General features: G+C 39.4%; 1 protein-coding gene across 2 annotated transcripts in view; it reads left to right on the plus strand.

The window, feature by feature from the left end:
* Positions 1 to 12,136, plus strand: part of SNX24 (sorting nexin 24) — a 166,192-nt gene that overhangs the window by 71,176 nt on the left and 82,880 nt on the right. The window contains exon 2 of one of the 2 annotated variants that reach the window (XM_024246857.3): positions 7,403 to 7,523. The exons of the other annotated variant lie outside the window; for it this stretch is intronic. Within the exon in view, the coding sequence (XP_024102625.1) occupies positions 7,443 to 7,523 (81 nt within the window). The 5' untranslated portion in view covers positions 7,403 to 7,442. The remainder of the gene's footprint in view (positions 1 to 7,402; positions 7,524 to 12,136) is intronic. 2 annotated transcript variants of the gene reach the window in all.

Genomic DNA, 12,136 nt, shown 5'->3' on the forward strand with positions numbered 1-12,136 from the left:
CCAGGTCTGATTTAGCTACAAATCATTTGTATCTTTTAAAGCCTGGAATTTCTCCTTGGTACTAGCAAAGAAGTAGGATATAAAGAATTGTGTTAATGAAGTGGAAATATCTTTGAATAAAAAAAAAGTACAAAACTCATTTAGGGTCATATCTTGCAGTCAAAAAGAAACATGTGCAGGAAAATTGTAGTAGCTTCTGTAGTAGTTGATGTGGTGTTTTGACTTCATGGCCAGAAAAATTAGTCATTTTAGTTTTTTTTTTGCATTTCAGAAAGCATATTAAAAAGATCCCAATGGTGGATTAATTCAGGATTTTTTACATATTAGGAAAATAATTAAAACTAAAATATAATGATATTAATTGAAATAAACAACACTGATGCCTCTTATTCACCTGTCAGAGAGACAGTGTGTTTTTGCACAGTAAGCCAGGAGACAGGCCAGGTAGCCTGCTGATACACTAGCTCCCCTCCCAAACCAGATGCTGGCTACACGGTTCACATGCATCAGGGCCCAACAAACTCTTCCCATACTGTGGAGGCACAGGGTTATAACAACTTCAGAAAAATGCCTTTAAAAGGGCCCAATTTGTTTGTCACATTATCGTGGATAGCTGAATTGTTCTAATAGTGGCCTGTTGAGCAACTTCATCCTTTCCTGAGAATGAGGGCAGGTTTAGAGAATGTTTAGAGGTGGGATAGTTTATGTGTCTCTCCAAGGCAAGGGGAAACATCTAGAAAGTAGAAAATTCAGGTAGATAGTCATGTACAGACTTGATTGCCTTCTTTTTCAGGACAAGGGAGAGAGAGGTGTGAAAAGTTTGGAAAAGCCAGTTGGATGAGAAGGCATGTGAAATGAGCAGAGGGCATGTGGTCAAGCCTTTTTGAGAACTGTTGTCTGGCCAGATTAACTTGGAAGTTAAATTTGTTAGAGCTCTCTGATTTCACCATCAGAAATTACACAAAGGATAGAGAAGTAGGGTAGCATAAGTAAGGTAGAGGATAGGGTTATCCTGCCTTGAGAAGTGAATTTGCTGTTTGGTAAGAGAGATACAGACTAAGACAACTAACTGAACAGAATCTGATCCTGAAAATAATTATTTTGAATAGTACAGTAAGCATGCATGGTTCTATATGAATGAGTTAGCATTTGTTTATCCTGCACAGTATATAAAGTGTGGCACACAGTATGTGTATGTGGCACCATCTCTATCTTACAGTGGAGTTGCAGAGCAATATACATGACAAAGCAATACACAGTTGTTATACACAAGTAGAATGCTAAGACTCTAGAAAACAATCTGGTCAACCCCCTCAAATCCCCAAATGTTACAGATGATGAACAGCCATAGCGCTGAAAAGTGATTTTCCTGTCTATGTGGCTAATAAGTGTCAAAGAGGGATCTGGAACTCAAGTTTCTGCTTCACAGATATTTTTTCCCATTATAGAATGTTTTCACTCAAAAATTTAAAAAATGAGATATACATGTTCAGTGCAGAAAAATTGAGGGGAAAACATGAAATGTGCAAATAGGAAAAATTATGCATAATCCCTCTTAAGCATTAACTTTTTTTCTTTTTAGTAGAGACAGTATCTCACTATGCTGCACAGGCTAGTCTCAAACTCCTAACGTCAAGTGATTTTCCTGCCTCAGCCTCCCAAAGTGCTAGGATTACAGGCATGAGCCACCATGCCCAGCCAACATTGGCATTTTTTTCTCCCAGCATTTTTGGTAAAGAATATATATATACACATACACACACATACATCACCATTATGCGCATGTATTTACTAAATAAAACAAAAACGGACTCTCTGTAGCCTGCTTTTTTTTTTTTTTTTTAAACAAAAGCATATCTTTCCTACTCTCCACTGTGTTTCAATTGGATGTACTATTTATCCCTGAGGGCCCAGCAGCTTGCCTCTCTGAAATGTTCTTCTGTGTCCATGTTTGACACTGAGAATTTTAGTTTGTAAAAAGATAGCTTTGGCAAAGCCATGGTGAGGGATAGAGGACTTGGTCACCTACAGAGCAAATATTTGGAAAATAAAGGCACTAATCGTGGTTGGAGGTGTTAGTTCCTTATCTTGTGAACCATTTTTAGAAGCCCAGAAAAGGTCTTAATCAAAAAGTTTCTTTTAAGTCTATGTGTCCTGACTTGTGGAAAAATGCTTGGCAGAAGATCCACAGCTGTACTGTCTCTGTAAAGAAACACTATGGAGAGAAAGAAAAAAAATTCACATCCAGGTGATGTAGGGAATTTAGTTTTGAAAGTCTAATACATGAAACCTAGATGTAAGGCTGGAAAAAAAGATTTATTCTTCCTACATCGGTAGCAATGTAAGAGTTTTCAGATGTTGTATGCTTTAGATTTAGTTCAGGCTCTTGGGAATGGCATGAATTAGAGCTTTGCATTTTCAGTTTTTCTATAGAGACCACATATGTCATATTACTAAGGGAAAGCAACCCATGGTAACAAAAAATAAAGCTTGCAAAATTATTGTATTTTTGCAAGTCAACACCTTTTCTCGAATCCATTGTTCTTTCTTTAAAGCAGTCAAACAAATTACGTGATTATGATATATCATGTAACTAGGAGAATCTCTTTGTTTGGGGTAAAAGAAATCAATACAAGAGGCTCTTGGAATGGCCTTTTTCCTCTCTCTCTCTTTAGCGGCTCCTTATGTATGGCTTTAGAAATGCTGATTCTACATGAAGAATGACAGTGATTCATGCTGAGGCCTGACCTTGTTAGACTCCTAACTGCTCTCTGAAAATCTTTGACACTGATGTTGGTTATATGTATCTAGAAGAGGTAGTAGTTGGTTTAATACAGAAATATAGTTGTAAATTTTTCATTAGATAAATTTAGTATTTAAAGCTTAGTATTTAAAGTATCAGGCAGATTTTTTTGTTTTTGTGGGGTTTTTGTTTGTTTGTTTGTTTTTTTGAGACAGGGTCTCACTCTGTGGCCCAGGCTGGAGTGCAATGGTGCAATCTCAGCTCACTGCAACTTCTGCCCCCCAGATTCAAGCAATTCTTCTGCCTCAGCCTCCCGAGTAGCTGGGATTACAGGCACGTGCCATCATGCCTGGCTAATGTTTGTATTTTTAGTATAGACGGGGTTTCACCATGTTGGCCACACTGGTCTCGAACTCCTGACATCGGGTGATCCACCCACCTCAGCCTCCCAAAGTGCTGGGATTACAGGCGTGAGCCACCTCGCCCGGCATTGGGCTTTTTTTTTTTTAAGTAGGTTAACTTAAATTTAAAATAGCAATAAAGGCTATTCCTGGGTTCCGTGGTATAACTTCATATTCTGCAATTGTCATCCTCTCAATGCTGCCTTGTCTGAGCAGTTTATTGAAAATTACAATTTTTCCCCCAGCGGTCCTACTTTCTTTTACTTGGCTTTATTCTCCCTCTTCCCCATGCCAGGTAATCACTTTCTAAAACCTACTTGTAAGTTTAGTTTTTATATTCATTATTTGTTTTCTGTCTCCCCTGCTGGAATGCAAATTTCACGAGGACAGAACTCTTTGTCATTTTACTTCAATGATAGACTTCAGACACCTTGAATTGGGTCTAGCACATGGTATGTGCTCAAAAATACTTGGATAAAGGAGTAATCACATTTTTACAGTGCAACTATTTTTAAACCATGCATTTCCTGGGAAAGTAAAATACCTGATCTATCTATCTATCTTTATTTTTTTAGAAGAAGAATTAAGCCAGGCACCATAGCTCAGTACCTGTAATCCCAGCATTTTCGGAGGCTAAGCCAAGCAGATCGCTTGAAGCCAAGAGTTCTAGACCAGCCTGGGCAACAAATCAATATCTCATCTCTACCAAAATATAAAAACTAAAAATATTAGCCAGGCACAGTGGCATGTGCCTGTAGTGCCAGCTAATTGGGAAGCTGAGGTGGGAGTATAGCTTGAGCCCAGGAGCTCAAGGCTGCCATGAGGTATGATTACACCACTGCACTGCAGCCTGGGTGACAGAGTGAGACCCCATCTCTAAAAAAAAAATCAAAATTTAAAAAAAAAAAAGAAGAATTAAAATTCTGAGTTTTGAAAAAAGGCTGAGTATTCTGTGATCTTTAAGAGCTTACTTTCCTCTTGTAAGTGGGGATTTTAAAACTGAATTGATGCTCTCTGACACCTGTTCATAGAACAGAAAAAGTTTCATTCTTAAACAGGAACAAGGCCTTTGTCTATGAGGAGGGCCTTTAATTGTAGTAGACTTTACAAAATGGCCTGCGTTCTTTCATGGACACAGAGGTTGTCCCTCTCCACTTCTTTTCCCATCTTTCAGAGCCCAGCTGCAGAGCTTTGAAGCTGGCAGATGCTGTTCCCAAGCAACCTTCCCTTCCTGGGGTCCAAAAAGGACCATAAGTTCAGCCTTGAAAGAACACAGGTGAATCTTGGATCTCATCTTCCTGATGCCTATAGAAAGGAGCCCGACTCATTAGGAATGAAACAAGAAATTCGCATCCACCTGAGCTTACGCTTTACACTTCTTTTGGTTAAAAAAATAATGATTCATCCATTCATCCACCATATGTTGTGTGAGAGAGACAGAAAACACTTTTAAAGTTTTTTGATCTTTTGAATTACATAGGTTTTTAATGAGAATGTAGTATTTTTAGAAATAAGCATAGCATATCATAGTACTTCATGGTGTGTTGAAGAAATGATGGCTATTACTTGCTTTGGATTCCATTTTGATTTCTGAGAAAGCAAATAATACAGTAGTCCCCTCTTATCCTCGGGTGTTATGTTCAAAGACCCCCAGTGGATGGCTGAAACTATAGTTAGTACTAAACCTTATATGTGCTATGTTTTTTCCTATATATACACACCTGTGATAAAGTTTAATTTATAAGTTAGGCACAATAAGAGATTAACAAGAATAACTGTTATAATAATAATAAAAAATTATAACAATATACCAACATCACTTCTCCTGTGACTTGGACCATTATTAAGTCAAATAAGAGTTCCTTGAACACAAGCACTGCAATACTGCAACAGTCGATCTGATAACTGAGCTCCTACAGCTAGTTAAGTGACTAATGGGTGGGGGTGCAGACAGCGTAAAACTGCCAGAAAAAGGGAGGGCTCATGTGCTGGCTGGGACCGGGCAAGACACCATGGGACAGTGTAAGATTTCACCACTCTACTCAGTACAGTGTGCAATTTAAAACCTACAAATTGTTTATTTCTGGAATTTTTCATTTCATATTTTCAGACCGTAGTTGACCATGAATAACTGAGATCACAGCTAAGGGGGGACTACTATATTCAGGAGGGTAACAGAATGCATTGAGCACCAGTTATGTGCCAGGCTAGGTGCTAAGGGTTTTATATACCTTGTCTTATTTGTTTATTCCATCACCAGACCTAAGAAAGTAGGCATTATCATCTCTATTTTACTTATGAGGAAACTAAGGCTCAAAGTTGATAAGCAACATCTGTAAAGAAATGTAGCCAGGAAGTAGCAGATCTGGGTGTTGGATGTGTCTAAGTCCAGACTAGTGCTCTTTCTACCATATCATGTAGCTTCTCAGAATAGCACTAATTATTAAGACTGGTAGTTTCTTATTGATTAAAGGCCTGGCCTTCCCTCCCCCTTCTCTTCCCTCCCCCCTCTTCCCTTTCCCTTCCCTCGCCCTTCTCCCCTCTTTCCCCTTCGTCTTCCCCTCCCCTTCTCCTTCTCTTCCCGAATTCTCTACCCATCCCCCTCCCTCCCCTCTCCCTCTTCCCTCCTCTTCCCTCTCCTCCTTTCCTGCCTCTTCCCTTCCCCTTTCCTCCCCCTTCTCCATTCTTACCCCTGCCCCTCCCATCCCCCTCCCATCCCCCTCCCATCCTTCTTCCCCCTTCCTATTTCCTTCCCCTCCCCGTTCCCTCCCTCTTCTTTTTCTCTCTCCTCCTCCTTCCTCCCCCTCCCCCTTCTCCTTTCCTTCTGAGTGAACTGGCATGATCATGGCTCACTGCAGTCTCAACCCCCTGGGCTCAAGTGATGAACCCCCTGGGCTCCAGCTCCCTGGGCTCACTCAACCTCCAAAGTAGCTGGATCTCAGGCACGTGCCACCATGCCCAGCTAATTTTTAAAAATTATTATTTGTAGAAATGAGGTCTCCCTATATTGCCCAGCTGGTCTTGAACTCCTGGGCTCAAGTGATCCTCCTGCTTTGGCCTCCCAAACTGCTGGGATTAGAGATGTGAGCCACTGTGCCAGGCCTTGGTCTTTCTTTTCATAGCTTTCGGGCCCTCATGAACAGTCTTCTTTGACTATTTACAACTGCCTTTCTATAAGAAACCCTATCTTATATTGCACGGTCTGCCTCTATTATGTCTAACTTATTGGTTGTTCTAGCAAAAATAACTCATTTTACCTTTCCACTATTAGATTACTGAGCTGGACTGAAGTTTATACATATTCTTCCCAATTTGTTGTCCAGCTGTCAATTACCTGCTCACCTTTTCTTCTCCTCCTTCCTTATTTTTCATGGATTCAACCTGCTGTGTTGCAAGGTAATGTTTAAGGCAGTGAGGATGTTAACAGTGAAACAAAACAGATGAAGTTCCTATTATTATGGAGCTTATAATTTGTTAGACAAACAGACAATAAACCAACCAACCAACAAGCAAACATTGTATGTGCGTGGTGTGTGTATGTGAGTGTGTATGTTTGTGTGTGTGTGTGTACACCAGACCGTGGTAAATGCACAGAAGAAAAATAAAGCCAGGTCTGGGGATAGAGAATGATGGGAGCTAGTTGCTGTTTTAGATGGGGTGGGTAGATAACACCTCTCTGAAAAGGTGACCTGGAACAACAGCTGAACAGAATGAGAGAGAAGCGTTCTAGGTAGAGGAAGAAGCACTCAAAAGCCTGTTATAGGTGGCAGTGAGGGAATGTGCCTATTATAGTTGCCGGTGAGGAAGCTGGTGTGGCTGGACCAGGGTGAGTGAGAGGGAGTAGGAAGTGAGGAAGGATCTGTTAGAGGATTGAAAAGGGCCACTTTGGCTGCTGTGAAATATAGATTGCTGCAGGGCAGGAGTGAAGCAGGGAGACCAGCAGGGAGGTTGTAGAGTGAGAACTGAGGCCTGGGTGAAGACACAGAGGGAAGACACTTCAGATTTACACATGACACAAAGCTTGGCAAAAACACTGGCTCATGTTTTGGAAGACAGAATCAATTTCCAGAAAAGTTTCAACAGCCTTGTCTAGTATTAGAGTCAAAATTAACATGATAATATTTAACAGGTCATTATAAAGCCTAACCTCAGATCTGAAAATTGCCTGTTTAAGAACTGTTGGGGAAGACTTGGGGGTTTTGTTTGATTCCAAAGGCATCATTAGCCAACGGTAAGATATGGTTTCCAAAACATTTAGGTGAATGCGGGTTGCAGATACAGAAGCTTAAGCTAGAATCATGGGAGGTCAGGGTTCCACTGGACTGTGTGCTCATCAGGCCTCATCAGGAATCCAGGCCTATGAATGGTCATTGGCAGAGGTGAGTGCAGCAGCCCACTGCATGCATGCATTACAGGGTCAACCGCCTCTAGTGATGGAGAGAGAAGTACCTTCTGTCCTGTAGAGATGTATGAATGTGGTCATTGTTACTCTCGTGATCATTTTCCCTACCTATCAACAGCTTCCCCTCCACTGATAAAGGAATAGTTGTAGCAATGGTTAGAAGTTAATAATATGAATAGGTAGCATTGTTTGGATTCTTGCTAAATGCCAGATAGTGTTTTAATGATTTGCATGGATAATTACATTTAATCCTTGCAACAGACCTATGTGATAGGTGCCATTATAAACTCCATGTTATAGGTGAGGAAATTGAGGCTTGTACAGGTTAAACAACTTGCTCCAAATCATAGAGTATTAGTAGAGCCCAGAAGAGTGCAATGGAAGACATAAGATTCAAATCCAAGGAGTTTGATTCAAGAACTAGAACTCCTAACTGCTGCGTTATACTGCATATCTTATGGGTTAAATTAATGATATCAGTATTGTAATTTGTGCATATTTGGGACTAAATAGGTTTTTTGTAGGCTATTAAACGTTTCTTTTATCTTTTATACTGTTTCTGTGGGAAAATTTGTGCTGAGTTTTAAACCATCTGAAAAAGGGATTTGGGGGACACAATCCATTTATTAATTTGGGGAATGCCAGTATTTCCTTGAATCCTGAATTCAACATCTTAGGGAGAACATTGACAGACTGTTTTACTCTAGAAGGTATAGTGTAAGACCTGAAAACCATGTCATCTGAAAGACAGGTATAGGAGTTAGAAAAGTTTAATTTGGAAGGGAAAGGCATTTAAAATGAAGCAAAATCTTCTTGTTGCTGAAATGATAAAACCATACACCCTGATATGATCTAAAGGCCCCTATTTGACTTCTGTTTCTAGGTGATCAGATCTAGTCTTCATTCACACTCTAATGATGCCCAAATGTATATCTCTAGTTAAGACCAGACTTGTCAACTCAGTCCTCTAAAGCATCTCCACATCATGTCTAATGTGCATCTCAAACTTAGCGTGGCTAGTGCTGAGCTCTTACTTGCCACCACAGACTAGTTGATGCAGATGTCGCAGCCAGTTAATGGTGGCATCACCATCCTTCCAGTTGCTCCGACCAAAAACCTCACCATTGCATTTCATTCTTCTCTCACTTTCTCCCTTTCATTTTTATGTACTTTTACATAACATTTTTATGTATTTTTACTTTTTTCCACATGCAGCCATCAGCTTATCCTGTTGGTTCTACTTTCACTCACCTCTTCCCACTGCCACTCAGACCTTCCCTCTAACTGCTCTCTCTCTGGATAACTCTTGGCACACAATGGTAATGCTGAAAGTTAAATTAGAATCTGTGACTATTCACTCTTCCATCTTCCTGGACCAACCTCCTCCCATCCCAGGGAGACTGAGGACTCACTCCATCCTGTCATTCAGGTCTGTAGTGAATGAAATAATGGATCTTCAACAATGTCCACACCATAATCCCCAGAACCTCTGAATATGTTACCATACATGCAGAAGGGACTTGGTAGAAGAGTTTAAAGTTAAGGACCTTGAGATAAGGGAGATTTTCCTGGCTTACCTGGGTGAGCCAAGTGGAATCACATGAGTCCTTATAAGTGGAAGGGGAAAGCAGAAGAGTAGGTTAGAGAAATATGACAAGGGAGGGGCATGAGCTACTGTTGCAGGCTTTGAAGATGGAGAAAGGGGCTCATGATTCCAGGAATGTAGGTGGCTTCTAGGAGCTGGAAACAGCCAGCAAAAAGGTGGGGGCCTCTGTCTCACAACTTCAGGGATCCTATTGCAGGAACCTGTTATCACCTAGAACCTCTGCAGTCACACACCCCTGCCAGTACCTTGATTTTAGCCCATGAGACTTGAACAGATAAACCAACCAAGCCCATTGGACTTCTGATCTGTAGTACTGTGAGATAAGTGATGAGTATATGGCTATAATTTGGGTGAGGTCTTGATGGTAAAATAATACTTGAGCAGAGACCTTGTATGGTTTTCTATTCTTGCTCAAGTATTATTTTACCATCAAGACCTCACCCAAAATTATAGCCGTATATTCATCCAGGCCCTCTCTGTCCTATTACCCTGATTTATTTTTCTCTGTGACACTAATATCTGTTAATTTGTGTGATTGTCTTTGTCTCACCCTCCACCCTCATTAAAATGTAAGTAAGGTCTGTTAGGGGTTTTTGTCTGTGTTCATTGTTACATCTCCAATGACTAGCTCTGAACCTGGCACGTGGTAGACCATTAATACTTGCAGAGAAGATGAGTGGAGTTAGCCTTTTGCTCCCTCTCCAGCCTCCTTCAGAGGTGTCTCTTCACTGCCTGGCTGTACCACAGTCAGCTGCTTCCAGCCTCTCACCTGCTGCTTCAGGGCTTTTGCACATGCTCTGCCCACAGTGCTTGTCCCTCCTCTTTGCCTGCTTTTCCTGTAGTCTGAAGCATCAGCTCTTTAGGAAAAGCTTCCCAGGTCCCTGAGAGCAAATCCTGTCCTCTCATTAAAAAACTGTTCCAAGGCATATTCATTTGAGGGGAAAAAGAAGCATTTTATATTGAGTATAGCTCCAATAGCCTTTTTTTCTTTTTTTTTTTTTTTAGAGACAACGTTGCCTTATAAATTACTAAGTCTGTACTGCTCAGTGGGAAATATTTCAAGTGTTATGCCAAATGGACGTTCTTTTCTTATTATTCTGTAAACTGCACCAAATCATATTACATTTGGTCGGCTTTGTATTTGCACCTTTACATTGTATATAGTTTTGTTTGTTTATCTTGAAAAATTCAAGTACCTTTTTTTCTTGACAGAGAAAGACAAATGCTTTGACACTATCACTAAAACCTTATAAATTATAATAGGTATTAATCATATCTTTTTTTTTTCCATGAAGGCATTCTTCTTGGAGCTCTCTGGCTCTTATTCTAATTTGAACACTTTTAAGACCGCAAAGCTACATTTTAGGTTTTTTTTCTCTACTTTGTTTCTAGATTAGGTCCACAGTCTTGGCTTCTTTTGTGAATTCCTTTTTTTTTTCTTTTTTTTAATATTCAAAGAAGGTTCCTGAATGTGTACATAATAAACCATTTGTGCTCCTGCGTGTCTGAAAATAACATTTTCCCTTGCCCTTGGTGGAAGATTTGACTAGACATGGAATTCTGCATTAAAGCTCATGCACTATCAAACTTTGAAGACATTTGGAGCCAAAATTTTGAACAGGTTTTCTATGGATTTCTTTGTTTCTCTGTGTGCCAAGCACCTTTGACCACAAATCTTTCTAGAGAGGAGAGCAACAGAGCAGCCTGTGGGAAGATGCCTCCAAGTGGTCTAGAAGTCCTTGTGTGCTTCCTGCTGGGCACTTTGTCAGCCTTTTCTTGACTAGCAGCCTCTTGCTTTTGATCTGTCTTTCCATTGGCAGTTCTACACCTTCAGTAAGTTTTTCAAAAAAGATGTTTGGGTTATTTGTTTTTTGAGTTTTCCCGCAAACTGAGATTGACTTTTTGTTGTCTTTATACATGAATAATAATTTAGATGACTATTAAAATAATATTCTGATAGAACTCCGCAGGCATTGCTCTACTTTTTCTGGCAATTAGCATGTCAGAGAAAAAGTTTAGGGTCATCCTGATCTTTGTTTCTGCTTTTTGCTTCTGTATATTAGAAGTAGTTTTTGGTTATGCTTGTAATTAAAAATAAATTCTAGGGTGGGTAGGTGTGGACATCCTTGTCTTGTTTTTCCCTGGGATATATAAACCCTTTTGATCTTTCCAGCTTAAGAAAGTTGGATTTCTTATTGTCTTTGATTTTTGCTCTTGCTCTAATTTTTTTGTTCTTTCATCAGGGATTCTTCTCATTGTAGATTGGATATTTATTCTCTTTCATCCATGATCTTCCTGATGTTCTTTTTGGTATCATGAATTTTCTTTCAAAAGCAGAATCATATCAATACACACACCCGTACATTTAATCATGTCCAACTCTTACATAGGTATTTTCTTGCGGCAGTTATGGTAAGTTCTTAACCTAATATCAATAAATAGGTTCTTGGAAACTGCAACTTGAAGTAAAATGACATACAGCAGGTCCTTGAATCATGTCGTTTTGTTAAAAAGTTGATGAGGAAAAAAATTGATTTTGTTATATGTGCTTCAAGTCCCAGTTTCCAAAAACCTCTATCAGCAACATTAAGTGAGGGCTTACTATATTTAGATAATTGTTTTTTGAAGTAGTGGTTGGTTTGTAGCAGTATGTGTTTTTCTTAAAAACTTTTTAAAATTTCTGAAATGTAGATATTTTTGAAATATGAGAAAAACACTTCTTCTCCCCTACCCAAAATAGTATGATTAAATTAGTAATTTCTCTTGCTTTATCAATGTGGCATCTTAAAATAGAGGAAACATGACTTAAGCCTCAGAGTAGGAACAAATCAAATTTTTGTGCTAGTTTTTAAAAATATAAATGTACTTAGAAATCGAATATCTTAATAATTCTTTACAATTAGATGTTTTCTTATTTTTGTACCCTCATAAAAACTGTATGTGTTGTGAATTAATACCTTGCTAAGTACCTGAATTAATACCCT

This window comes from Pongo abelii, chromosome 4 (assembly GCF_028885655.2).
Source record: "Pongo abelii isolate AG06213 chromosome 4, NHGRI_mPonAbe1-v2.0_pri, whole genome shotgun sequence".
In the NCBI taxonomy this organism is placed as follows: Eukaryota; Metazoa; Chordata; class Mammalia; order Primates; family Hominidae; genus Pongo; species Pongo abelii.